At 45.3% G+C, this 27,305-nt stretch overlaps 3 protein-coding genes across 9 annotated transcripts in view; 1 reads left to right on the top strand and 2 right to left on the bottom strand.

Moving 5' to 3' along the window:
- The window catches only part of LOC130367848 (serine/threonine-protein kinase N1-like), a 119,965-nt gene extending 109,733 nt beyond the window's left edge, over nucleotides 1-10,232 (bottom strand). The window contains exon 1 of one of the 4 annotated variants that reach the window (XM_056570731.1): nucleotides 10,093-10,232. The gene's annotated coding sequence lies outside the window, so the exon portion shown is untranslated. The other 3 variants (XM_056570732.1, XM_056570734.1, XM_056570733.1) reach the window with 3 other exon arrangements.
- Nucleotides 10,225-25,775, top strand: DDX39A (DExD-box helicase 39A). 2 transcript variants are annotated; one of them, XM_056570739.1, is made up of 10 exons: nucleotides 10,225-10,362; nucleotides 12,974-13,189; nucleotides 16,664-16,884; nucleotides 16,965-17,148; nucleotides 18,062-18,180; nucleotides 19,559-19,690; nucleotides 20,534-20,643; nucleotides 23,143-23,287; nucleotides 23,406-23,553; nucleotides 25,571-25,775. In XM_056570739.1, the coding sequence occupies exons 2-10, from the start codon at nucleotides 12,982-12,984 to the stop codon at nucleotides 25,585-25,587; spliced, it is 1,284 nt and encodes a 427-aa protein (XP_056426714.1). In that variant the 5' UTR covers nucleotides 10,225-10,362; nucleotides 12,974-12,981; the 3' UTR covers nucleotides 25,588-25,775. The 2 variants fall into 2 exon arrangements, with proteins under 2 accessions (XP_056426714.1, XP_056426715.1); XM_056570740.1 differs by having other exon boundaries at nucleotides 10,233-10,362; nucleotides 12,978-13,189.
- Nucleotides 25,697-27,305, bottom strand: part of ADGRE5 (adhesion G protein-coupled receptor E5) — a 184,204-nt gene continuing 182,595 nt past the window's right edge. For all 3 annotated transcript variants that reach the window (XM_056570735.1, XM_056570737.1, XM_056570736.1), the window contains one exon: nucleotides 25,697-26,006. In XM_056570735.1, the coding sequence (XP_056426710.1) occupies nucleotides 25,977-26,006 (30 nt within the window). In that variant the 3' untranslated portion in view covers nucleotides 25,697-25,976. The remainder of the gene's footprint in view (nucleotides 26,007-27,305) is intronic.

Here is a 27,305-nt window from a genome sequence, read left to right on the forward strand (position 1 = left end):
TAACCGCGGGCATCGGAGCGATGCCCGTGTCATGCGCGGCTGATCCCGGCTGCTGATCGCAGCCAGGGACCCGCCGGCAATGGCCGACGCCCGCGATCTCGCGGGCGTCCGCCATTAACCCCTCAGGTGCCGGGATCAATACAGATCCCGGCATCTGCGGCAGTTCGCGATTAAAATGAACGATCGGATCGCCCGCAGCGCTGCTGCGGGGATCCGATCATTCATAACGCCGCACGGAGGTCCCCTCACCTTCCTCCGTGCGGCTCCCGGCGTCTCCTGCTCTGGTCTGTGATCGAGCAGACCAGAGCAGGAGATGACCGATAATACTGATCTGTTCTATGTCCTATACATAGAACAGATCAGTATTAGCAATCATGGTATTGCTATGAATAGTCCCCTATGGGGACTATTCAAGTGTAAAAAAAAATGTAAAAAAATGTAAAAGTAAAAGTAAAAAAAAAGTGAAAAATCCCCTCCCCCAATAAAAAAGTAAAACGTCCATTTTTTCCTATTTTACCCCCAAAAAGCGTAAAAAACATTTTTTATAGACATATTTGGTATCGCCGCGTGCGTAAATGTCCGAACTATTAAAATAAAATGTTAATGATCCCGTACGGTGAACGGCGTGAACGAAAAAAAATTTAAAAAGTCCAAAATTCCTACTTTTTTAATACATTTTATTAAAAAAAAAAATTATAAAAAATGTATTAAAAGTTTTTTATATGCAAATGTGGTATCAAAAAAAAGTACAGATCATGGCGCAAAAAATTAGCCCCCATACCGCCGCTTATACGGAAAAATAAAAAAGTTATAGGTCATCAAAATAAAGGGATTATAAACGTACTAATTTGGTTAAAAAGTTTGTGATTTTTTTTAAGCGCAACAATAATATAAAAGTATGTAATAATGGGTATCATTTTAATCGTATTGAACATCAGAATAAAGAACACATGTCATTTTTACCAGAAATTGTACGGCGTGAAAACAAAACCTTCCAAAATTAGCAAAATTGCGTTTTTCGTTTTAATTTCCCCACAAAAATAGTGTTTTTTGGTTGCGCCATACATTTTATGATATAATGAGTGATGTCATTACAAAGGACAACTGTTCGCGCAAAAAACAAGCCCTCATACTAGTCTGTGGATGAAAATCTAAAAGAGTTATGATTTTTAGAAGGCGAGGAGGAAAAAATAAAAACGTAAAAATTAAATTGTCTGAGTCCTTAAGGCCAAAATGGGCTGAGTCCTTAAGGGGTTAAAGGGGTACTTCGGTAAAAAATTTATTTTTTTTTTTTTAAATCAACTTTTGCCAGAAAGTTAAACAGATTTGTAAATTACTTCTATTCAAAAATCTTAATCCTTCCTGTAATTATTAGCTGCTGAATACTACAGTGGGAATTATTTTCTTTTTGAAACACAGAGCTGTCTGCTGACATCATGAGCACAGTGCTCTCTGCTGACATCTCTGTCCATTTTAGGAACTGTCCAGGGCAGCATGTGTTTGCTATGGGGATTTTCGCCTACTCGACAGTTCCTAAAATGGACAGAGATTGGTCAGAGAGATGGTCAGCAGAGAGCACTGTGCTCATGATGTCAGCAGACAGTTCTGTGATTCAAACGGAAAAGAATTTCCACTGTAGTATTCAGCAGCTAATAAGTACAGGAAGGATAAAGATTTTTTAATATAAGTAATTTACAAATCTGTTTAACTTTCTGGCACTAGTTGATTTAAAAAAAAATTCCGGAGTACCCCTTTAATCCCGATCCCTCTGGATTTCTGACTATTACCGTCTGCTCCCACAAGGTGTATGTGTCACGATTCGGCTGGCAGGAGGTGGATCCTCTGTGCCAGAGAGGGATTGGCGTGGACCGTGCTAGTGGACCGGTTCTAAGCTGCTACTGGTTTTCACCAGAGCCCGCCGCAAAGCGGGATGGTCTTGCAGCGGCGGTAGCAACCAGGTCGTATCCACTAGCAACGGCTCAACCTCTCTGACTGCTGAAGATAGGCGCGGTACAAGGGAGTAGACAAGAGCAAGGTCGGACGTAGCAGAAGGTCGGGGCAGGCAGCAAGGATCGTAGTCAGGGGCAACGGCAGGAGGTCTGGAACACAGGCTAGGAACACACTGGGAAACGCTTTCACTGGCACGATGGCAACAAGATCCGGCAAGGAAGGGAAGGGGAAGTGAGGTTATATAGGGAAGTGCACAGGTGAATTCACTAATTAGAACCAGGCGCCAATCAGCGGCACACTGGCCCTTTAAATCGCAGAGACCCGGCGCGCGCGCGCCCTAGGGAGCGGGGCCGCGCGCGCCGGGACAAGACCGACGGAGAGCGAGTCAGGTACGGGAGCCGGGATGCGCATCGCGAGCGGGCGCCTGCCGCATAGCGAATCGCATCCCGGCTGGGAGAGGTATCGCAGCGCACCCGGTCAGCAGGTCTGACCGGGGCGCTGCAATTGCGAGAATGTTGCGAGCGCTCCGGGGAGGAGCGGGGACCCGGAGCGCTCGGCGTAACAGTACCCCCCCCCTTGGGTCTCCCCCTCCTCTTGGAGCCTGAGAACCTGAGGATAAGACTTTTGTCTAAGATGTTGTCCTCAGGTTCCCAGGATCTCTCTTCAGGACCACAGCCCTCCCAATCCACCAGGAAATTTTTTTTTCCTCTGACCGTCTTGGAGGCCAGAATCTCCTTCACGGAGAAGACTTCAGAAGAGCCGGAAACAGGAGTGGGAGAAACAAATTTGGGAGAGAAGCGATTAATGATGAGTGGTTTAAGGAGAGAGACATGGAAGGCATTGGGAATACGGAGAGAAGGAGGAAGAAGGAGTTTGTAAGAGACAGGATTAATCTGGCACAAGACTTTGAAAGGACCAAGATAGCGTGGTCCCAGTTTGTAACTGGGGACACGAAAGCGGACATATTTAGCGGAGAGCCATACCTTGTCTCCGGGTGCAAAAATGGGGGGAGTTCTTCTTTTCTTATCGGCAAACCTTTTCATGCGGGATGAAGCCTGTAAAAGAGAATTTTGGGTCTCTTTCCATATGGTGGAAAGATCACGAGTCACTTCATCCACAGCGGGCAAACCAGAGGGCAAGGGAGTAGGGAGGGGGGGAAGAGGGTGACGGCCGTACACCACGAAAAATGGGGACTTAGCAGAAGATTCTGAGACTCTGAAGTTGTATGAAAATTCGGCCCATGGTAGAAGATCTGCCCAGTCATCCTGGCGGGAGGAAACAAAATGCCGTAAATAGTCACCCAGGACCTGGTTAATTCTTTCTACTTGCCCATTGGATTGGGGATGATAAGAAGAAAGAGAAGTTTAATTTAATCTTGAGCTGTTTACAGAGAGCCCTCCAGAATTTAGACACGAATTGGACGCCTCTATCCGAGACGATCTGTGTGGGCAAACCGTGAAGACGAAAAATGTGTACAAAAAATTGTTTTGCCAACTGAGGCGCTGAAGGAAGACCAGGAAGAGGAATAAAATGTGCCATCTTGGAAAATCGATCAACGACCACCCAAACAACAGTGTTGCCACGGGATGGGGGTAAGTCTGTAATAAAGTCCATACCAATCAGAGACCAAGGCTGTTCGGGGACAGGCAGAGGATGAAGGAGACCAGCAGGCTTCTGGCGAGGAGTCTTATCCCGGGCACAGACAGTACAGGCCCGCACAAAATCAACAACATCCGTCTCCAGAGTCGGCCACCAATAGAAACGAGAGATGAGTTGCAAGGACTTTTTGATGCCCGCATGGCCTGCGAGGTGGGAGGAGTGACCCCATTTGAGAATCCCGAGACGTTGGCGTGGAGAAACGAAGGTCTTCCCTGGAGGAGTTTGCCTGATGGAGACTGGAGAAGTGGAGATCAGACAGTCAGGAGGAATGATGTGTTGCGGAGAGACCTCTACTTCCGAGGCATCCGAGGAACGAGAGAGAGCATCGGCCCTAATGTTCTTGTCGGCAGGGCAAAAATGAATTTCAAAGTTAAAACGGGCAAAGAACAACGACCACCTGGCCTGGCGAGGATTCAGCCGTTGGGCAGACTGGAGATAGGAGAGATTCTTGTGATCGGTGTAAATGATAACTGGAAATTTTGATCCCTCCAGCAGATGCCTCCATTCCTCAAGTGCCAATTTAATGGCCAGTAGTTCTCGATCCCCGATGGAGTAGTTCCTCTCCGCCGGAGAGAAGGTCCTAGAAAAAAACCCACAAGTAACAGCATGCCCAGAAGAATTTTTTTGTAGAAGGACCGCTCCAGCTCCCACTGAGGAGGCATCAACCGCCAATAGGAAGGGTTTAGATGGGTCAGGTCTGGAGAGCACGGGAGCAGAAGAAAAGGCAGACTTGAGCCGTTTAAATGCGTCTTCCGCTTGGGGAGACCAGGACTTGGGATTGGCATTCTTCTTGGTTAAAGCCACGATAGGAGCCACAATAGTGGAAAAATGTGGAATGAATTGTCTGTAATAATTGGCGAACCCCAAAAAACGTTGGATAGCACGGAGTCCGGAGGGGCGTGGCCAATCTAAGACGGCAGAGAGTTTATCTGGGTCCATTTGTAGTCCCTGGCCAGAGACCAAGTATCCTAGGAAAGGAAGAGATTGACATTCAAACAGACATTTCTCCATTTTGGCATAAAGTTGATTGTCTCGAAGTCTCTGAAGAACCATGCGGACATGCTGGCGATGTTCTTCTAAGTTGGCAGAAAAAATCAGAATATCGTCCAGATACACAACAACACAGGAATATAAGAGATCACGAAAAATTTCATTAACAAAGTCTTGGAAGATGGCAGGGGCATTGCACAGGCCAAAGGGCATGACCAGATACTCAAAGTGTCCATCTCTGGTGTTAAATGCAGTTTTCCATTCGTCCCCCTCCCTGATGCGGATTAGATTATATGCACCTCTTAAGTCCAGTTTGGTAAAGATGTGGGCACCTTGAAGGCGATCAAAGAGTTCAGAGATAAGAGGTAGGGGGTAGCGGTTCTTTACCGTGATTTTATTAAGTCCGCGGTAATCAATGCAAGGACGTAGGGAGCCATCCTTTTTGGACACAAAGAAAAATCCAGCTCCGGCAGGAGAGGAGGATTTGCGGATAAACCCCTTTTTTAAATTTTCCTGGATGTATTCAGACATAGCAAGAGTCTCTGGGGCGGACAGAGGATAAATTCTGCCCCGGGGTGGAGTAGTGCCCGGGAGGAGGTCAATAGGACAGTCAAAAGGCCTGTGAGGGGGTAAAGTCTCAGCTTGCTTTTTGCAAAATACGTCAGCATAGTCCATATAAGCCTTAGGGAGACCGCTTACAGGGGGAACCACAGGGTCACGGCAGGGAGTACTGGGAACCGGTTTAAGACAGTCCTTGAAACAAGAAGTACCCCAGCTCTTGATCTCTCCTGTGGATCAATCAAGGGTTGGGGAATGGCGTTGAAGCCACGGTAGTCCAAGGAGAATTTCGGAAGTGCAATTGGAGAGGACCAAAAACTCAATTTTTTCGTGATGAGGTCCGATGCACATTAGGAGGGGTTCCGTGCGGTAACGCACGGCACAGTCCAATCTTTCATTGTTAACACAATTGATGTAGAGGGGTCTGGCGAGACTGGTCACTGGGATGTTGAACCTGTTGATGAGAGAGGCCAAAATAAAATTTCCTGCAGATCCGGAATCCAAGAAGGCCTTAGTAGAGAAGGAGAAGGTAGAGGCAGATATCCGCACAGGCACAGTAAGGCGTGGAGAAGCAGAGTTGACATCAAGAACTGTCTCACCTTTGTGCGGAGTCAGCGTACGTCTTTCCAGGCGGGGAGGACGGATAGGACAATCCTTCAGGAAGTGTTCGGTACCGGCACAGTACAGGCAAAGATTCTCCATGCGGCGTCGTGTCCTCTCTTGAGGTGTCAAGCGAGACCGATCAACTTGCATAGCCTCCACGGCGGGAGGCACAGGAACGGATTGCAGAGGACCAGAGGAGAGAGGAGCCGGGGAGAAAAAACGCCTCGTGCGAACAAAGTCCATATCCTGGCGGAGCTCCTGACGCCTTTCGGAAAAACGCATGTCAATGCGAGTGGCAAGATGAATGAGTTCATGCAGGTTAGCAGGAATTTCTCGTGCGGCCAGAACATCTTTAATGTTGCTGGATAGGCCTTTTTTAAAGGTCGCGCAGAGGGCCTCATTATTCCAGGATAATTCGGAAGCAAGAGTACGGAATTGGATGGCGTACTCGCTAACGGAAGAATTACCCTGGACCAGGTTCAGCAGGGCAGTCTCAGCAGAAGAGGCTCGGGCAGGTTCCTCAAAGACACTTCGAATTTCCGAGAAGAAGGAGTGTACAGAGGCAGTGACGGGGTCATTGCGGTCCCAGAGCGGTGTGGCCCATGACAGAGCTTTCCCAGACAGAAGGCTGACTACGAAAGCCACCTTAGACCTTTCAGTAGGAAACTGGTCCGACATCATCTCCAAGTGCAGGGAACATTGTGAAAGAAAGCCACGGCAAAAGTTAGAGTCCCCATCAAATTTATCCGGCAAGGAAAGTCGTAGGCCGGAAGCGGCCACTCGCTGCGGAGGAGGTGCAGGAGCTGGCGGAGGAGATGATTGCTGAAGCTGTGGTAGTAGCTGCTGTAGCATCACGGTCAGTTGAGACAGCTGGTGGCCTTGTTGCTCTATCTGTTGTGACTGCTGGGCGACCACCGTGGTGAGGTCGGCGACAACTGGCAGTGGAACTTCAGCGGGATCCATGGCCGGATCTACTGTCACGATTCGGCTGGCAGGAGGTGGATCCTCTGTGCCAGAGAGGGATTGGCGTGGACCGTGCTAGTGGACCGGTTCTAAGCTGCTACTGGTTTTCACCAGAGCCCGCCGCAAAGCGGGATGGTCTTGCAGCGGCGGTAGCAACCAGGTCGTATCCACTAGCAACGGCTCAACCTCTCTGACTGCTGAAGATAGGCGCGGTACAAGGGAGTAGACAAGAGCAAGGTCGGACGTAGCAGAAGGTCGGGGCAGGCAGCAAGGATCGTAGTCAGGGGCAACGGCAGGAGGTCTGGAACACAGGCTAGGAACACACTGGGAAACGCTTTCACTGGCACGATGGCAACAAGATCCGGCAAGGAAGGGAAGGGGAAGTGAGGTTATATAGGGAAGTGCACAGGTGAATTCACTAATTAGAACCAGGCGCCAATCAGCGGCACACTGGCCCTTTAAATCGCAAAGACCCGGCGCGCGCGCGCCCTAGGGAGCGGGGCCGCGCGCGCCGGGACAAGACCGACGGAGAGCGAGTCAGGTACGGGAGCCGGGATGCGCATCGCGAGCGGGCGCCTGCCGCATAGCGAATCGCATCCCGGCTGGGAGAGGTATCGCAGCGCACCCAGGCAGCAGGTCTGACCGGGGCGCTGCAATTGCGAGAATGTTGCGAGCGCTCCGGGGAGGAGCGGGGACCCGGAGCGCTCGGCGTAACAGTATGTTCCACTTCCGCCCGCTCCATGTGTGTCCACATTTTGTCAAAACTTTTAGAGATAGTACCCCCCCCCCGCAATTTCATCACCCCTTGTGGAATTTTATTATCCCCTTGTGCCACTTTATTATCCCCTTGAGGCCTTTTATTATCCCCATGTGGCGTTTCAGAGGTTTTCAGGACTGCACTGGATTTTGCAGGACCCGCTGTATGTTCTGTGACCGCCCGCAAGTTTTTATTGGGTCCCACAGGACCCGTGGGATCTTAATTCCTATGCAGGGCTCTATACCATATTATCAGATTTTTTGGATGTGGGAATAAATTAATGTCCCTATAGTTATGTTAATCATATTTACCCTTAGAATAAAAAGGTGCAGTAACTCTAAAGTGGCCTTTTTACAGGGCAGAGCTACAAGATAGGATTCTAATGGCATTCACAGATACGTATGGCGATGTCTCTGGAGGGCTAACAACACAGACATATTAGGGCATACCCTGATAATGATGAATGAAAACATAATAAAGTCAATTATTTATTAAACATATACTGTATGTGGCTGACATAGACAAGACTAAAATCATTTAAAAAGCCCACAAGCTAAAAAAGGACTAGTCAAAAACAAGAGGGGGCACAAGGATCACCCTCGGAGGTGCTATAGGTCCTGAAATAAAGGAACCAGCGGCTGAAGTCTCACATGATGGCAGTCTAGAGAAAACCACAAACAGATAGCCTTTGGCAGTACGGGCATGCTGGGAGTTGTAGTTGTGCAACAGCTGGAGGTGCACTGGTTGGGAAACACTGTGGCCTATTCTGTGGGTAGGATATAGGTGTCTATATCAGGGTTTCCCAACCAGTGTGCCTCCAGTTGTTGCAAAACTAGTTTTGATACAGCAGAAGGCACCCTGGTTGGGTAACACTGTGGCTTGTGGATAGGATATAGGTGTCTAAAAATTAGTGCTTCCCAACCAGTGTGTCCCCAGCTGTTGCATAACTACAACTCCCAGACATTCTGGGAGTTGTAGTTTTGCAACAGCTGGGGACACACTGGTTGGGAAACACTAGTTTAAATTGGCACTCTCATTAAAGGGGTACTCCGGCGCTTAGACATCTTATCCCCTATCCAAAGGATAGGGGATAAGATGTCTGATCGCGGGGGTCCCGCCACTGGAGATCCCCGTGATCTTGCACGCCGCACCCCGTTAAAATCAGTCCCCGGAGCATGTTCGCTCCGGGTCTGATTACTGCCGATCACGGGAGCGCAGCATTGCGACATCAAGGCTCCGCCCCCCTCAATGCAAGCCTATGGGATGGGGCGCAACAGCTTGACGTCACAATGCTCCGGCCCCGTGATCGCCAGTAATCAGACCCGGAGCGAACACGCTCCGGGGACTGATTTTAACGGGGTGCGGCATGCAAGATCACGGGGGTCCCCAGTGGCGGGCCCCCCGTGATCAGGAATCTTATCCCTTATCCTTTGGATAGGGGATAAGATGTCTAAGCGCCGGAGTACCCCTTTAAAACTATTTTTTGCTATTGCACTCCTTATGGTAAATAAAAAATATTTCTAATATACTTTGTTTAGAGAAAAATAAAGTTTTCTATGTTTTATTTGTACTTAAAAAAGCTCAAGAGCACATTTTCCCCCCATCTCATACACAGATTTATGACCGGAGCCCAAACACAGGACGTGCAGCCTGGAGTGCTGAGGGGGGGGGGGGGGGGTGTCCAACAGCAAATGGCAGTTAAAGGACAACTGTAGTGGAACACTTTTATATATGCCCGGGCCTCAAAAATAAACAAAATAAACCCACCACATACCTTCCTACGAGCTCCCGTTGGTCCGGCACAGGCCTCACGGTCCGGCAGTGCTGACGTCATTCCACTTCCTGGGGGCAGGGATGCTGTAGAGCTGTCGGCATATCACCGGCCATAGCGATGTCCTGCCCCGGCCTGTGACAGGCTGAGCCCACTGTCATGTGAGAAGCCGGACAGAGCTCCTTACATGACAGTGGGCTCAGCCTATCACCGACCGGGGCGGGACATCTCTACGGCCTGTGATACGCCGACAGCTCTACGGCATCCCTGCCCCCAGGAAGTGGAATGACGTCAGCACTGCCACACCAACGGGGGCTCGTAGGAAGGTATGTGGTGGGTTTATTTTGTTTATTTTTGAGGTCCAGGCATATATAAAAGTGTTCCACTACAGTTGTCCTTTAACTGCCATTTGCTGTTGGTTGGACACCCCCCCCCCCCCCCCCCCCCCTCAGCACTCCAGGCTGCACTTCCTGTGTTTGGGCTCTGGTGGTAAGTCTGTGTATGAGATGGGGGGAAATGTGCTCTTGAGCTTTTTTAAGCACAAATAAAACATAGAAAACTTCGTTTTTCTATAAACAAAGTATATGAGAAATATTTTTTATTTACCATAAGTAGTGCAATAGCTGACCCTTTGAGTAATGGAGTACCCCTTTATGAAAAGATTGAAACGTCTCCTCTATACAAATTCCCGGCTTTGGCTTCAAAAGCTGTATAAAAAAGCTTGAATGTGTAAACAACACACTAATAGTTCCAAATAAAGAGATTTCCATTGTTTTGTTATTAATGTCACACGAATCAATAAAGCTGTTACAAAAAAAAAAAAATCGTTTTATCACGTCACCTCCAATATTAGTCCCGCCTACCAAGTTGACCAATCGGCTGCCGAATTTCTCTTAACAAAAAAAGCCCCGCGTCTTCCTTGTTCCATTGCGAGCCACGCCCCCTCCCGGTGCGGTTTGCTGCCAATAAGTACATGGAAATGCCGTGACGTCACCAGTAATAAGCCAATCGTGGCGAGGGGGAGGAGCTTTGATCGGGCCTACTCTCTTCTAGGCTTAGCAGCAGGGTCAGCTTGTACCACACGTGGAAGTGTAGCCGGAGGAAAGCACAGGTAAGCGGGACCGGGGAGCTCTCGTTGTCCGGTGAGCGGCGGGGAGGGGGAAGAGGGAATCACGGTGGGGTTATCTGAGCGGAGGAAAAAGCGGAGACCGCGATACAGGATGTCCGGGCAGAACTGGCGGGCGCAGCTGCTGTATATGGCGGATAGTGAGGCCTGAGCCGAACCATTAGTGACATTATGGGGGAGGATGGGTCCCGGTTTCAGTGTATAGCGGAGAGGACGGGTCCAGGAGGCTGGATATGAGGATATAATACAGGGTCCGGGCGGATGTGTGTATAAACTACGGGGTGGACGAGGCCCAGGGACCGGAGAATGAACGGAACAAGGAGCCCTTCCGGTGTGTAACTGCACCCCGGGCCCGGTCTTGACCTCTGTGTACCGCAATGTTAATCCATGTTTTGTGTGAATAAAGTTTATTGTAACGAGCCGCACGTCCTGTTATCCCGAGCTCTTTGTTCGTTTCAACAAACTTTATTTAATTAGATCATGGCGTTCACATTCTTGTCTGTTTTCAAGCAACTTTATTTAATTATCCCTGTAGCACTCATAGGGCCCATCACACTACAAAACCGTCCATTGCCTACAGTTTATTTTTTTTTAGTCCGTACAATGTTTAGGTCTGTGTTTCCCAACCAGGATGCCTCCAGCTTTTTGGAAAACTACAACTCCCAGCATGACTGGACAGCCAAAAGCTGTCCGGGCATGCTGGGAGTTGTTGTTTTTGCAACAGCTGGAGGCACCCTGCTTAGGAAACACTGGGATAGGGGGTAAGTGTCTGAAAGCTGGGACCCCTGTGATCTTCTATAGGGGCTCATGCTCTCACCGCTCATCTTGCCAAACGCTCAGGCCTCCGACCTCATAGGTGAGCAGGCCGATCACCGGCTGAGATGGTGCCTGGTTTAGCCTGTGATTCACTGAGTTGTTGCTGAGTGATAATCTCAGTGCGAGAACTGGGCCCTATGCAGAAGGTCGCTGGGGGGTCCCAATGGTTGGACCCCCACTAATAAGTTGTATTCCAAGGAGTACCCCTTTGAAGGTGTACTCCACTGGTAAATGTATATATAATCAACTGGTGCCAGACAGTTAAACAGATATGTAAATTACTTCTATTTATAATCCTAATCCTTCCAGTACTTATCAGCTGCTGTATACTACATAGGAAGTTCTTTTCTTCTTGAATTTCTTTTGTCTGACCACAATGCTCTCTGCTGCCACCTCTGTCCATGTCAGGAACTGTCCAGGGCAGGAGCAAATCCCCATAGCAAACCTCTCCTGCTCTGGACAGATCCAAAACTGGGAAACACTTGGAAAATGACCTGAATATAGTGACTAGACCATTGGATTGAATGGGTATCTTCTGCCTCGGAGACAAAAAAATTGTAATGTGAACCTGGCCTTAAAGTAAAGACCCTAGGAGTGTTTTAAAAATATGTAAATACATCTTGACACAAACTAAACTTAAAATTGGTTAAAGGGGTTCTCCACTGCCATGCCTTCCGGAGCTCTGCTCGCAGTGGCCACGCCCCCTTCCCATAGACTTTCATTGAGGGGGTGGGCGTGATGTCACGAGGGGGCAGCCTCGAACACTGAAGCCCGCACACAGTATTTGTAGTAATAAACTTCCGGACGCTGCGAGCGGAGCTCCAGAAGGCAGGGCAGTGGAGAACCCCTTTAAAACAAACAGCTCTGACTAGCAGGACATGTTTTGTATAAATAAAGATTCTTTTGTAACAAGCCACAAGATGACATGATACAAGGTATTATGAACTCAACCTTAGGTGCACTTGTGTGGAAAAGTTGAGTGATTAAAGGGTTACTCCGCTCCCCAGCATCTGGAACATTGAGTTCCGAGCGCTGTGTGCGGTCTTCTGTGTTCACGCCCCCCCCCCCCCCCCCCCTTGTGACGTCATGGCCTGCCCCCTCAATGAAAGCCTATGGGAAGGGGACGCGACGGTCGTCACACCCCCTTCCATAGACTTGTATGTAGGGGGCGGGACGTGACATCACAAGGGGGCGGATGTGAACACGGAAGACCGCACACAGCGCTCGGAACTCAATGTTCCGGACATGGGGGGGGGGGGGGAAGTAACCCTTTAATGATGTCGTCAAATTGATTGCCTATCTTTAGGGTTAGGATGGGTGGGTAGTCGGAGTCCTGGAGAATAGGCCATCAATTATACACAACGGGATTTCCCATGCTGGGAGTTGTAGTTCCGCAACAGCTGGATGCTTTCTGGTTGGGAAGCTATGGTGTAGGGCAGTGGTCCTCAACCTGCGGACCTCCAGATGTTGCAAAACTACAATTCCCAGCATGGCCGGACAGCCAACGGCAGGTTCAGGAAAGGTAAGCCCTACACCAGTGGTCTCAAACCTGCGGACCTTCAGTTGTTGCAAAACTACAACTCCCAGCATGCCCGGACAGCCAACGGCTGTCCGGGCATGCTGGGAGTTGTAGTTTTGCAACAGCTGGAGGTCCGCAGGTTGAAGACCACTCGTTTAGGGCTTTGACGGTGACTGAGATCCTCACCTGTCTGGTTAGTAATTCACAATAGATCTTTGTTTCCATTAATATTGTGTCTGTAACTTATGACTTGTCTCTCAGACAGCACCATGACAGAGCAGGATGTTGAGAACGAATTATTGGACTATGAAGAAGATGACGAGCCCCAGGCACCCGCCGAGGCCCCCGCACCGGCCGGCAGAAAGGAGGTGAAAGGCTCTTATGTGTCCATCCACAGCTCCGGGTTTAGAGACTTCTTGTTAAAGCCTGAACTGCTGCGAGCCATTGTGGACTGCGGTTTTGAGCACCCCTCTGAAGGTACGTCTTGTTCAGGCTTTTGGCTGTCTTGGCATGCTGGGAGTTGTAGTTTTGCAACAGTGCACTATGGGTGAATGAGTCACTTAGGTAAAACTGAGGAGTGTGTATGTTCGAACTATAGACTGTCCTCTTGTGTTGATCACTATAGAGCAGTGTTTTCCCAACCAGTGTGCCTCCAGCTGTTGCAAAACTACAACATTCAGAATGACCGGACTTGGGATTTTGCCACAGCGTAAGGCATGCTGGTTGGGAAACACTGCTATGGGGTGTGAGTCCCACCTCAGCAGCTGATGGGCCGAACAGTATATATATAACCTATAAAGTCCAAAGTGTATGGCTCAATAGTAGAATAAAATAAAGTAGGCAGGGGTTACTGAAACAAGAGAAACTAACATATATACCTACAGATGCCGAGGCGTAACACTTAGTAACACCAAAATAAATAGTAGAAAAATGTATTAAAAATTAGATTTTATTAAAATTGCAAAAACATATTATTTAAAGGGGTTCTCCACCATAAGGTGATTTTAGTACGTACCTGGCAGACAGTAATGGACATGCTTAGGAAGGATCTGTGCTTGTCTTGGGGCTAAATGGCTATGTCATGAGATTACCATAACACTGTGACTAGCTTTATGTGAACTAGTATTTCCTGTTTGACTTTTCTTTTTTTGACTACAAATCCCACAATTCCATTTTCCTCCCTCCCACACATCAGTCATCCCACCCATTGAAACATAAATGAGATGGATCCATTCAAAAGACCTGTGGTTTTCAATCAGGGTGCCTCCAGCTGTTGCATTAGTTGCAGATTGATCTCTCTCCCACCAAGCGATCACTCCACCCATTGAAGCAGACAGGCTCACTGTCATCAGCTGACTAGTGATGTCAGGTCTCGGCCACAATGCAACCTGGGAAAAATCTGAGACAACAGTCATTTTGTATGCTGGTAAAAATAAATATTGGGGTGAAAATCTCAGAAGAATTGTGAGAAAACCGTCACACACAGGTACAGACACTATATTATGAACTACACTAACTTCACAGCCCCGTAACATAGTCAAATAAAAAAAAATTCCTGGAATACCCCTTTAAAAGTACATAGTAGATGGAATAAAAATAAATACATATATATCAGTTTATTAAAAAAAAATTCACCTTGATAGAAATTTTATACATATATAATAGTTCATCTGTAGCAGGGTGCACAAGGGGGATTAGGTTCCTGGTGTATTGATCGTGTGAGCCTCAGTAGTTAAATAAATGGGTGCGGGCGTATGTCTAGTAACAATAAATAGCCACTATAAGTACAAAAGTGCAAGTGCATGAGGACAAAGCGGTGACCAAACTGCACACTATAATGTGCTAAAGCAATATAAAAATGAATGTGCAAAGATAGTGCAGTGAACTAGACAAGTGCCAAACAATTTACACAGGAAAAAAAGGTGAAACGACAAACAATAGCAGCAAAAGTAGACACATGTGGACAGGAATCGCCCCGGCTCCGCAATAGACCTCCAAGGGGCTGAGCAGGCAGTACTTGTGCCAATTCCAAACAGCAAAGTTGCATCAAAATGTAATCGGTGGTGTAAAAAAAAATTGTCTCAGACTGAGCCTGGCAGGTTTTTGTTCCCAGTGGGTAACATAGAAAAGTTAACGCCATTGCAAGCATTTAAATCAGTGTTTCACAACCAGGCTGCCCCCAGCTGTTGCAAAACTACAACTCCTGGAATGCCCAATGCCTAAGTCAACAAAAATATCACACTTTTTACTGTATTGCATCACCAGGAGCTGTTTTCCCATGTATCTGAGGCTTCTATGCGCTAGCAAGAGGAAACCTACAAAATAACACCACAATCCCAACCCCACACATCCCAACAGTCAAGATAATAGCCCTACGCATCATACATGCCTCTGAACATTTTGGTCATGAAAGGGTTGTTTACCCTGCCCTGGGCATGCTGGGAGTTGTAGTTTTGCAACAGCTGGAAGCACCCTGGTTGGGAAACACTGATTTAACCCCTTAACGACCACGGACATAAATGTACTTCCTGGTTTGGCGGTACTTCGCGCACCAGGACGTACATTTACGTCCTGAGTATGACCATGAGCATCGGAGCGGTGCTCGTGTCATACACTGCAGGTTCCGGCTGCTATCAGCAGCCAGGGACCCGCCGGTAATAGCCGATATCCACGATCACGCGGATGTCCGCCATTAACCCTTCAGATGCCGTGATCAGTACAGATCACGTCAATGTGCATGTTAAAATAGATACTGTTCAGTGCTGTGTCCTATGCATAGCACTGAACAGTATTAGCAATCAAATGATTGCTATAGATAGTCCCCAATGGGGATATAAAAAGTGTAAAGAAAATAAATAAAAAGTTGAAAAATGTAGGGGAAAAAAAGTGAAAAATCCCCTCCCCCAATAAAAATGAAAATTTTTACCCCCCCCCAAAAAAAGCGTAAACAATTTTTTTTTAATAAACTTATTTTATATTGCCGCGTGCAGAAATGTCCGAACTATCAAAATACAATGTTGTTGATCCCGTACGGTGAACGGAGTAAACGCAAAAATAAAAAAAGGCCAAAACTGCAGCCTTTTTTTTTTTTGACAATTTTATTCCCAAAAAATTAATAAAAAATGATCTAAAAGTTTTATATATATATATGCAAATGTGGTATCGATAAAAAGTACAGATGACGGCGCAAAAAATGAGCACTCATACCGCCCTATATACGGAAAAATGAACGTTATAGGTGGTCAAAATAGGGCGATTTTAGATTACTGATTTTGTACAAAATTTTAGTTTTTTTAAGCGGTATAGAAATATAAAAGTATCTAGCCATGGGTATCATTTTAATCGTATTGACCCACAGAATAAAGAACACGTCACTTTTACCGTAAAGTGTACAGTGTGAAAACGAAACCCTCCAAAATGTGCAAAATTTTGGTTTTCATTTAAATTTCCTCCCTAAAATTTTTTTTGGGGGGGTTTGTCGTACATTTTATGGTAAAATTAGAGGATTCATTACAAAGTACAATTGGTCACGCAAAAAACAAGCCCTTATATGGGTCTGTAGATGGAAATATAAAAGTTATGGATTTTAGAAGGCGAGGAGGAAAAAACGAAAACGCTAAAATAAAATTGGCCTGGTCCTTAAGGTTAAAATGGGCTTGTCTTTAAGGGGTTAAAGTCTTTACTTTTTGCTTTGCTTCTCTGACAATGAAAGGTTATCAATCGCTGAGCAGTGGGGTGCTGACGCCCTCCATCCCCACTGATTTTTTGTGTGAACTAGATGTGAAGCAGTTGGATCCATTCCTTGTGTAGAGGTGGCGTCGTGTTATTCAGTTTAGCTCCCGTTTGGGTGACAACACCCCTCTGATAAGCAATTGATGGCCTATTCTGAGGATCGGTAATCAGTCTTTTTAGCCTGGAAAACCTTCATACTTCCTTATTTTCTTGTTGCAGTTCAGCACGAATGTATTCCTCAGGCCATTCTCGGTATGGACATCTTGTGCCAAGCAAAATCCGGTATGGGGAAGACGGCTGTCTTTGTGCTGGCCACTCTCCAGCAGATTGAGGCGGTTGAAGGACAAGTGTCGGTTCTGGTGATGTGCCACACACGAGAGCTGGCGTTTCAGATCAGCAAGGAGTACGAGAGATTCTCCAAGTACATGCCTGCAGTGAAGGCAAGTCTCCTACAATGCCCTCTTCTTCGGTTTCCTTTTGTGTTATGTACCATGTATTTACATGACTATTATGGTTCTAGGTTGCTGTTTTCTTCGGTGGACTTGCCATAAAGAAGGACGAAGATACAATACGCAAAAGTTGCCCTCACATTGTGGTCGGGACTCCAGGTCGTATCTTGGCTCTTGTAAGACAGAAAACCCTCAGCTTGAAGAACGTCAAACACTTTGTTCTGGATGAATGTGACAAGATGCTGGAGCAGTTGGGTAAGGAGTGTGAATGTGGTGGGCAGGGTAAACAACCCTTTTATGACCAAAATGTTCAGATGCATGTATGACACATAGGGCGATTATCTTGACTGTTGGGATGTGTGGGTTTGGGATTGTGGTGTTATTTTGTAGGTTTCCTCTTACTGGGGCAGAGAAGCCTCAGATACATGGGAAAACAGCTCCAGAAAGTTAAACAAATTTGTAAATCACTTCTATTAGAAAATCTTAATCCTTCCAGTACTTATCAGCTGCTGTATGCTCCACAGGAAGTAATTTTCTTTTTGAATTTCTTTCCAGTCTGACCACAGTGCTCTCTGCTGACACCTCCTGTCTGTGTCGGGAACTGTCTGGAACAGGAGAGGTTTGCTTTGGGGATTTGCTCCTACTCTAGACAGTTCGGGACACGGACTGAGGTGGTAGCAGGGAGCATTGTGGTCAGACATGAAAGAACTACACAACTTCCTGTGGAACATACAGCAGCTAAGTACTGGAAGGGTTAATATTGTTTAATAGAAGTAATTTACAAATCTGTTTAACTTTCTGGAACCAGTCGATTTTGAAGAAAAAAATAGATTTTCCACCGGCGTATGCCTTTTTAAAGGAACATATCACTTTCACACTGCCTGGACATTGTTATTGGGTTGGTCCCTGTTGGCTTCGGCCAAGGCCAGAGTGGCTGGCAGAAGTAACCATGGCACACTCCAATGACTCTTGGATTAGGCAGTATGAAATTGATAACAGGTTTCCTTTTTAAAAACATAAAAAGATAAAAGTGGTCATAACCTGCTCCAGTTTTCTCGTCACAGTCCCTTGCTTTCTATGATATCTGGGTACCCAGTCTCCAGGTGGAGGGATATGAGCTTGCACACATGGTCTTATTCTAAGTATTTTGCGTTTCCGTTTTTTCCAGATATGCGTAGAGATGTGCAGGAGATATTCCGTCTGACCCCGCATGAAAAGCAATGCATGATGTTCAGTGCGACTCTCAGCAAGGAGATCCGACCAGTCTGCAGAAAGTTCATGCAGGATGTAAGTCACTATTTTTCTTATCAAGAAAAAAAAACACACAATTTTGGGACAGTGTCTTCTGAAGGTGTCTGGTTATTTTGTGCTCCATTTTTGAGCCGTAAACTACTTTCTGAGCTGGGAAATGTAAGTGGGTAATTAAAGGGGTTGTACAAGTCTAGAAAAAACTTATCTGGTGCTACAATTGTCAATGGATTGTCTGGTGTTACAGTTCAGCTCCATAGAAATGGATGCTGCTTTTGGACAAAATCGGCCATGTTTTTATAATATTGTTCAATCTCTTGGTGCATATTGTATTCTATATGGCCAGTGTTTCCCAAACTACAACTCCCAGCATGCCCAGAAGCAAAGTAAAAAGTAAAGGCTTCAAATCAGTCTTTCCCAACCAGGGTGCCTCCAGCTGTTGCATAACTACAACTCCCAACTGATGGGAGTTGTAGTTTTGCAACAGCTGGAAGCATACTGATTGGGAATCACTGACCTAGAACTAGGCAAAAAATTTTAATTCTCAGGGCTTCTCCGCCTAAGGCTGAGTTCAAACTACGTTTTTGCAATACAGTATATGTATGTATGTATGTGTATATATATATATATATATATATATATATATATATATTATGTGTGTGTGTATATATATATATATATATATATATATATATATTATGTGTGTGTGTATATATATATATATATATATATATATATATATATATATATATATATATATATATATATATATATATATATATATATGTGTGTGTGTTTAAAAAAATCCTAAAAGAAGGCTAAACTGTATCAAAATGTGTGTACACATTTTAATCAGTATACAGTTTGAAAAAATGATGTCCGGTTGCATCCATTTTTTTTTTTTTTTTTTTTTTAAAGAAAAAAAAAGTATAAGTTTTTAAACGATTCACTCCATTATGAATAAAGTTTCACATGTTTGATTGAAAATCCAAGGAAAAAAAAACTGCAAAGTAAAAAAAAAAGTAGGGCACAAACCGGATGGAACCGTACGCACATACGGTTCTGTACAGTTCCCATTGACTCCCATGTTAAAAAAATAAATAAATAATAATTAAATAAATGTATACGTTTCAATACGGTTTTTCACCCGGGCCAAAAACTGTGGTAGGCTATGGTTTTGGGTACGGGGGAATAAACTGACAAAACCGTTCAGGATGCAAAACTGACACAACCTGATGCATCGGTTGGCATACGGTTTCCAATGGAGAGTCAATGTATATGGTTTTCGCATTGAAAACATATACGGGAACTATTGCAAAAATGTGGTGTGAACCCAGTGTGGCTCTGGAGTTACCCATTCTGGGAATTGTTGTTGCTGCTTTAGGTATATGACTAATATCTGTTTCCTTCTCCTCAGCCTATGGAGGTGTTTGTGGATGATGAAACAAAGCTGACCCTTCATGGTCTGCAGCAATATTACGTCAAGCTGAAGGACAGCGAAAAGAACCGCAAATTGTTTGACCTGTTGGATGTGCTGGAGTTTAACCAGGTTAGTATGGAAAGGCTGTGATCGGATCAGCGGTGTTAAAGGGGTTCTCCACCATAAGGTGGTTTTAATATATACCTGGCAGATAGTGATGGACATGCTTAGGAAGGATCTGCGCTTGTCTTGGGCTAAATGTCTATGTCATGAGATTACCATAACACTGTGGTTAGCTTTTTGTGAACTGGTATTTCCTGTTTGAGTTTTCTTCTTTGCCTACAAATCCCATAATTCAATTTTCCTCCCTCCCACACATCAGCCCACCCCACCCATTGAAACATAAATGAGCTGCATCCATTCAAAAGACCAGTGATTTTCAATCGGGGTGCAGATTGATCTCCCTCCACCCATTGAAGCAGACAGGCTCCTTGTCATCAGCTGACCAGTGAGTCAGGTCTCGGATCATTGCAACCTGGGAAAAATCTGAGACAAGTCATTTTGTATGCTAAATAAATGTTAAATAAATATCTCACAGAAGAATTGTGAGAAAACCATCACACACAGGTACAGACACACTATTATGAACTACACTAACTTGACGGCCCCTGTAGCATAGTCAAATAAAAAAAAATATTGGGATACTCCTTTTAAGTATTTACTGAGAGTAGTGGATGCATGGAATCTCCTTCCTGTAGAAGTGGCAGCGGAAAATACAGTGAAGGAGTTTAAGCATGTATGGGATAGCTATAAATGTGTCCTTTATAGAAGATGGGCCACATGAAACCTGTTCTGTGATGGGAAAGAGATGTCAACGTAACCGATCAGATATCCATAGAGACCTGGAAATAATTGGATGTAGTAATTCCTTTAGGGGTACCAATCATTCTTATGTATACGTTTTTCTTGTAGGTGGTGATTTTTGTTAAATCTGTGCAGAGGTGTGTGGCACTGGCACAACTCCTGGTAGAACAGAACTTCCCAGCAATTGCCATTCACAGGGGAATGCAGCAAGAAGAGAGGTGAGTGATCGTGGTGAATGGTCTGCAAATATAGAGACTTTGGGGAGATTTATCAAAACCTGTCCAGAGGAAAAGTTGCTCGTAGCAACCAATCAGATCGCTTCTTTCATTTTTAACAAGGCCTCTGCAAAATCAAAGAAGCCATCTGGTTGCTAAGGGCATCTGGGCAGCTTTTCCTCTAGACAGGTTTTGATAAATCTCCCCCTTTATCACAAGATTAAAGGGGTACTCCGGTGGAAAACTTTTTTTAAATGAACTGATGCCAGAAAGTTAAACAGATTTGTAAATTACTTCTATAAAAAATTCTTTACCCTTCCAGTACTTTTTAGCGGCTGTATGCTATTTTTTGTCTTGTCCACAGTGCTCTCTGCTGTCACCTTTGTCTGTATCAGGAACTGTCCAGAGCAGCATAGGTTTGCTATGGGGATTTTCTCCTGCTCTGGGCAGTTCCTGATACGGGAATCAGGTGTCAGTAGAGAGCACTGTGGACAAGGAGAAAAAAACAAATTCAAAAAGAGAAGAATTTTCCTCTGTAGCATACAGCTTCTAAAGAGTACTGGAAGGGTAAATATTTTTTTTTAATAGAATTTATTTACAAGTCTGTTTAACTTTCTGGCATCAGTTGATTAAAAAAAAATAATTAAATTCCACCGGAGTACCCTTTTTAAATGTTATACCCTATCCACAATTTAGGTGCCATCTAGCTAATCGGTGGGAGTCCTACCACTGGAGGGCCCTTGTCCCCTGAGTACATTAAGTGGTCGTATGTGTACTCAGCTGCCTCTCTATTCACTTTATATGGGAATTCTGATCAGATGTTCCATCAAGTGAATGGACCGGAGGCTGATCTATTGTTCTGCTGCTCCATTCACTTGGGGGACAGTTGACCTCTGTGCTTGGGGGTCCCAGTGGTCGGGATCACCACCATTTGTACCTACCCTGTGGATAGCAGATTTTGGAATAACCCTTTTTAATGTAAATTTCAAATTGTATATAAAGGGGTATTCTCTTCTCGCCCTGTCTGTAAGATGGGGGATAACAAGCTGATCAGTGGGGGACTGTATGATGGGACCCCCACCAATCCTGGAATAGGCCGCAGATCAGGTCATTTCTCCACTCTCCATAGACTTATGATATGCAGTTGTAACTTGATTCCTCTATGAAGATAGGATTTCATCTGTGAATTAACATTGAGATTTCTGCAATTTTTATTATAGTGGGGGAAAAATACACCATTTTCCCAAGCTGCTTGTACTACCGCTTTTTTGGGAAAAATTTAAATAAAGGCATCGGCTACATTTGTGCTAGTTATCTTTTTGGAAGCGGTCAGCAAGCTTGTCAAATAGTCCTAACAGTGTCGTTTATTTTTTTCCCCTTGAGATTAAACCCTAGTGTAAGGATTATATATTGCTAAAACAGCAAGGGGCGCTGGGTCTACGTAGTTGTGAATGCAGTACAGTAGTGTGTAATGCAGTGTTTCCCAACCAGGGTGCCTCCAGCTGTTGCTAAACTACAACTCCCAGCATGCCTGGACAGCCTTTGTAGTTGTGAATGCAGTACAGTAGTGTGTAATAGGGATCGGCCGATTATCGGTTTGGCCAATATTATCGGCCGATAATCACGATTTTGGGCTTTATCGGTATCGGCAATTACCTTGCCGATAATGCACCGCCACCGCACCGCCGCTGCCCCATCGCCTCCCCCCATCCCCGGTTTTATAATTACCTGTTCCCGGGGTCCGCGCTACTTCTGGCTCCTGCGCTGTCCTGCTTTACGCTGTGCACTGCGCTGCGCAATGACGAGTGACGTCCTCAATGCGACGTCACAGTGACAGCTCAGGACGCCGGCGGAGCCAGAAGTAGCGCGGACCCCGGGAACAGGTAATTATAAAACCGGGGATGGGGCAGTGGTTAAACTCCGGACAGGCAGAGGGAGAGAAGCAGGTGGCGGCGGTGGTCTCTGGGCGGGGGGGGGGGGCAGCGGCGGTGGTAGTGCGGACCCCGGGAACAGGTAATTATAGAACCGGGGATGGGGGAGGCAATGGGACAGCGGCAGTGGTTAAACTCAGGACAGGCAGGAGGAGAGAAGTGGGTGGCGGCGGCGGTGGTCTCTGGGCGGGGGGGGGGGGCAGCGGTGGTGGTAGTGCGGACCCCGGGAACAGGTAATTATAAAACCGGGGATGGGGGAGGCAATGGGGCAGCGGCAGTGGTTAAACTCAGGACAGGCAGGGGGAGAGAAGTGGGTGGCGGCGGTGGTCTCTGGCCCCGCTGCAATTCATTGATTTAAATCACCCGCTTTAAAGGTGAAATAGCTGATAACTTATACCGATATTCCGGTATAAGTTATCGGCTATCGGCTGGAAAGTCCACAGATTATCGGTATCGGCCCTAAAAAATCAATATCGGTCGATCCCTAGTGTGTAATGCAGTGTTTCCCAACAAGGGTGTAATGTGACCTGTTTTAAGATAATGGATTAAACTCTTCTGTTGTGTCCTGCAGGCTCTCCCGATATCAACAGTTTAAGGATTTCCAGAGAAGAATCCTGGTAGCTACTAACTTATTCGGACGCGGTATGGACATTGAAAGAGTTAATATTGTCTTTAATTATGACATGCCTGAGGACTCGGACACCTACTTACACAGGGTAAGATCACTGATTGTAATAAAAGAGTTGTATTTGTCCAGCCCAATCCCTGCACTGACTGAAGTGGTACAACCTGATCTGTATTTTGGGGCCTAATCCTAATTCTTCTCTGCTCCAGGTGGCTCGTGCGGGTCGATTTGGCACCAAAGGTCTGGCTGTGACTTTTGTGTCTGACGAGGAAGATGCCAAAATTCTCAATGATGTCCAAGACCGATTTGAAGTCAATGTGGGAGAATTGCCTGATGAGATAGACATATCCACTTACAGTGAGTATTTTGAGTGTCTCCAGGAGCCCATTATCCGTGATCAAAAATTATTTGGACTTGCGTTTTTAGTTATTCAGCAAAGTTAAAATAGTCCACGCTTGGTGTGTCGATAATTTTTGAGCACCTTGGCTATCGCCAACACAACATGTTCTGGTAATTCCCTTTTAGAAAATTATGAATTTTGGAATGTTGCACAGAATATGTTGTCCCCAATAGTGTTGAGCACGAATATTCGTAATGCAAATTTTTATGGCGAATATTGGCACTTTTGCAAATATTTATAATATAGTGCTATATATTCGTAATGATGAATATTCTGCTCCATTGGCAGACACAGACCATGGGTGTATGCTGCTGTCACTAGGAGGCTTGACACTATGGCAACAAGAAAAGTTGGCCCCTCCCAGCAGGATAGACGAATATTTGTATTCTTTTATATATATTTATTTTTTTCTCACATGCAAATTTTCGCATAGGGAGAAAAAAAATTAATGAACATAGCAAATATGTGAATTTCGCGAACATAGGTCGAATAATCAATATATTCACTAAATATTGCGAATTTGAAGATGGCCCCTGCCGCTCATCACTGGTCCCCAATAGGCTCGATATTCACAGGGGACGTTTGGGTAGGAAACGATCAGTCTTGGATGCGTTCTTTGTAGTCTGAGGCACAATAAAATAGCATTTCTCTTAATAGCACAGTGTAACCTTCCCATAGGAATGTAGCAAGATTCTGGCTCGTACAGCAAAAAAAAAATTTAAAAAAATTGTAAGATCAAATAAAGGCAATGAGAATGAAGTAGCATTAGTATTAAAGGGGTTCTCCACCATAAGGTGATTTTAGTACATACGGTACCTGGAAGACAGTAATGGACATGCTTAGGAAGGATCTGCGCTTGTTTTGGGGCTAAATGGTTATGTTGTGAGATTACCATAACATTTTAGCTAGCTTTTTGTGAACTGGTATTTTCTGATTGAGTTTCCCTCTTTGCCTACAAATCCCATAATTCAATTTTCCTCCCTTCCTCCCACACATTAGCCACCCCACCCATTGAAACATAAATGAGCGGCATCCATTCAAAAGACCCGTGGTTTTCAATCAGGGTGCCTACAGCTGTTGCATTAGTTGCAGATAGATCTCTCTCTCCCACCAAGCGATCCCTCCACCCATTGAAGCAGACAGGCTGACTAGTGAGTCATAGGCTGACTAGTGAGTCATAGGCTGACTAGTGAGTCATAGGCTGACTAGTGAGTCATAGGCTGACTAGTGAGTCATAGGCTGACTAGTGAGTCATAGGCTGACTAGTGAGTCCGGTCTTGGCCGCATTGCAGTCCTGTGTCTTGCTTCCTACTGACACTAGCTAAAACTGACTGCCTGACTTCCAGAGGGCGGGTATATCCTGCCAGGGAGGAGCCGACTTTTTTCCGAGTGTCAGTGCCTCCTAGTGGCAAGAGCATATACCATCAGTAAGGTGTCCCCCCAATAAAGAGCGACTGAGAAAATAAATATTGGGGTGAAAATCACTGAAGAATTGTGAGAAAACCGTCACACACAGGCACAGGCCCTATATTATGAACTACACTAACTTCTGTGTAGCATAGTCATATAAAAAAAAATACCAGAGCACTCCTTTTTAAATCCTATGGCCGTGTTCATATTTTGCATTGCAGTTTTATTGCAGTACTGTGTAAACAGAAAAAAAAATGCTGCAGTAGCGCAATGAAACTGTAACGTGTGAACACAGCCCAAGTCCAGCGCCATCTCTGCGTCAGCATTTACCCTTTCTACTTGTGAAGTCTGTGGTGTGAACGTGGCCCATGAGCCGCGATACCTTCAGTAGATCTAATAAGCTGACATCAAGACGAGCAGAACAAGTAAAGTATATTTATTAGCATGGTATACAAATCCAGTGCATTTCTAATATAAATATGTACCTTTAGGCAGAAGCATTTTGCATGTAAGAATATTTACACCTTGTTGTGCAGAGCACTGACACGTCTCTTCTCTCCACAGTTGAACAGTCTCGATAACCCTGCCCTCCGTTCTCCAGCATTTCTCCTGGCTGATCTTGTGCTTTCTTATGTGGTCGCACCACCCGTGCGGGGAAAGATTCTTCTGATTTTACATTGTTGTTTGGAATTTTTTTTTTTTTTTTTTTTTTTTAATTCATGGCTTTTGTGTAAAGAAGGGAAAAAATTAAAAACTTTTTTATGGTTTGGATCTTGTGTTTTGTGACGTCTCTGGGAAATCGGGTTGATGGAGGTCATATATTGGGGATTTTCACTGTGGTGGTCTCTGGACGTGGTTTCTTTTTTAGGGTTGTAGAGTGGACCTCTTCTTCTGTGGCGAAGCCAAACACGCTAGGAAAATCTGGAAGACTAAAATGTAATGGAGTCCAGTAGTAGCCGTGTACCGCTCATCATAAGCCGGAGTCCTTGCCTGTTTTGCCCTGTGAGAAGATGACATAATAGAACATGGAGTTTACCATGATCACGTTTATCAAAAGTGTCCATTGCCTACAGGTTTTTCAGCCAGTACAATGTTTAGATCAGTGTTTCCCAACCAGGGTGCCTCCAGCTTTTGCAAAACTACAACTCCCAGCATGCCCAGACAGCCGAAGGCTGTCTGGGCATGCTGGGAGTTGTAGTTTTGCAACAGCTGGAGGCACCCTTGTTAAACACTGGTGTAATGTGACCTGTTTTAAGATGACGGATTAAACTCTTCTGTTGTGTCCTGCAGGCTCTCCCGATATCAACATGCTGGGAGTTGTAGTTTTGCAACAGCTGAAGGAATCCCGGTTGGGAAACACTGGTTTAAAGGGATACTCCAGTGGAAAACGTTTATTATATATAGATATATATATCTAGATAGATAGAGAGAGAGAGAGAGAGAGAGAGAGGCAGCACACAGAAATAAGGTGCAAAAAAGGTGAAAAATGTATTGCATAATCCCAGTGTACAAAGGAAGCGACGTTTCAGCGACCTCGTCGCCATTCTCAAGCTCGAGCTTGAGAATGGCGACGAGGTCGCTGAAACGTCGCTTCCTTTGTACACTGGGATTATGCAATACATTTTTCACCTTTTTTGCACCTTATTTCTGTGTGCTGCTGGTCTCTTGTTTTTCTCTAGTATATGTGAACCATATATATTATATTATTTATATATATATATATATATATATATAATATATATATATATATATATATATATATATATATATATATATATATATATATATATATATATATATATATATATATATATATATATATATATATATATATATATATATATATATATATATATATATATATAAAAAAATTTATTTATTTTTTTTTTTACTCAACTGGTGCCAGAAAGTTAAACAGATTTGTAAATAAAAAACAAAGGTGCCCTGCACTCACCGCTTAAATCCAGGTAATCCTGCTCCCATCTCGGGTCACGGCGCGAACACGGAGGAAATGGACAGTTGAGCGCTCGGAGGCGACTGCCGGCGGTTTCACGCATAGGAATGTGTAGGGCATTCCTATGCGTGAAACTGCCGGCAGTCGCCTCTGAGCGCTCCACTGTCCATTTCCTCCGTGTTCGAGCCGTGACCCGAGATGGGAGCAGGATTACTTGGATTTAAGCGGTGAGTGCAGGGCACCTTTTGTTCTTTAATTACTGCTATTTGGTGACTGCGGTCTTTATTGTCCTAGCACCTCCGCTGCCAGGGTAGATTTACAGACTAGCGGGACGTCGTCTTCATC

Source organism: Hyla sarda, chromosome 4, assembly GCF_029499605.1.
Source record: "Hyla sarda isolate aHylSar1 chromosome 4, aHylSar1.hap1, whole genome shotgun sequence".
NCBI classification, from domain to species: Eukaryota; Metazoa; Chordata; class Amphibia; order Anura; family Hylidae; genus Hyla; species Hyla sarda.

Excerpts from the sequence above, each read along its gene's own strand:
- DDX39A (XM_056570739.1), top strand. The coding sequence starts at position 12,982 with ATGACAGAGCAGGATGTTGAGAACGAATTATTGGACTATGAAGAAGAT. Across the intron at positions 13,190-16,663 it reads TTTTGAGCACCCCTCTGAAG|TTCAGCACGAATGTATTCCT; the intron begins GTACGTCTTGTT and ends TTCTTGTTGCAG. Across the intron at positions 19,691-20,533 it reads ATGTGCTGGAGTTTAACCAG|GTGGTGATTTTTGTTAAATC; the intron begins GTTAGTATGGAA and ends TTTTTCTTGTAG.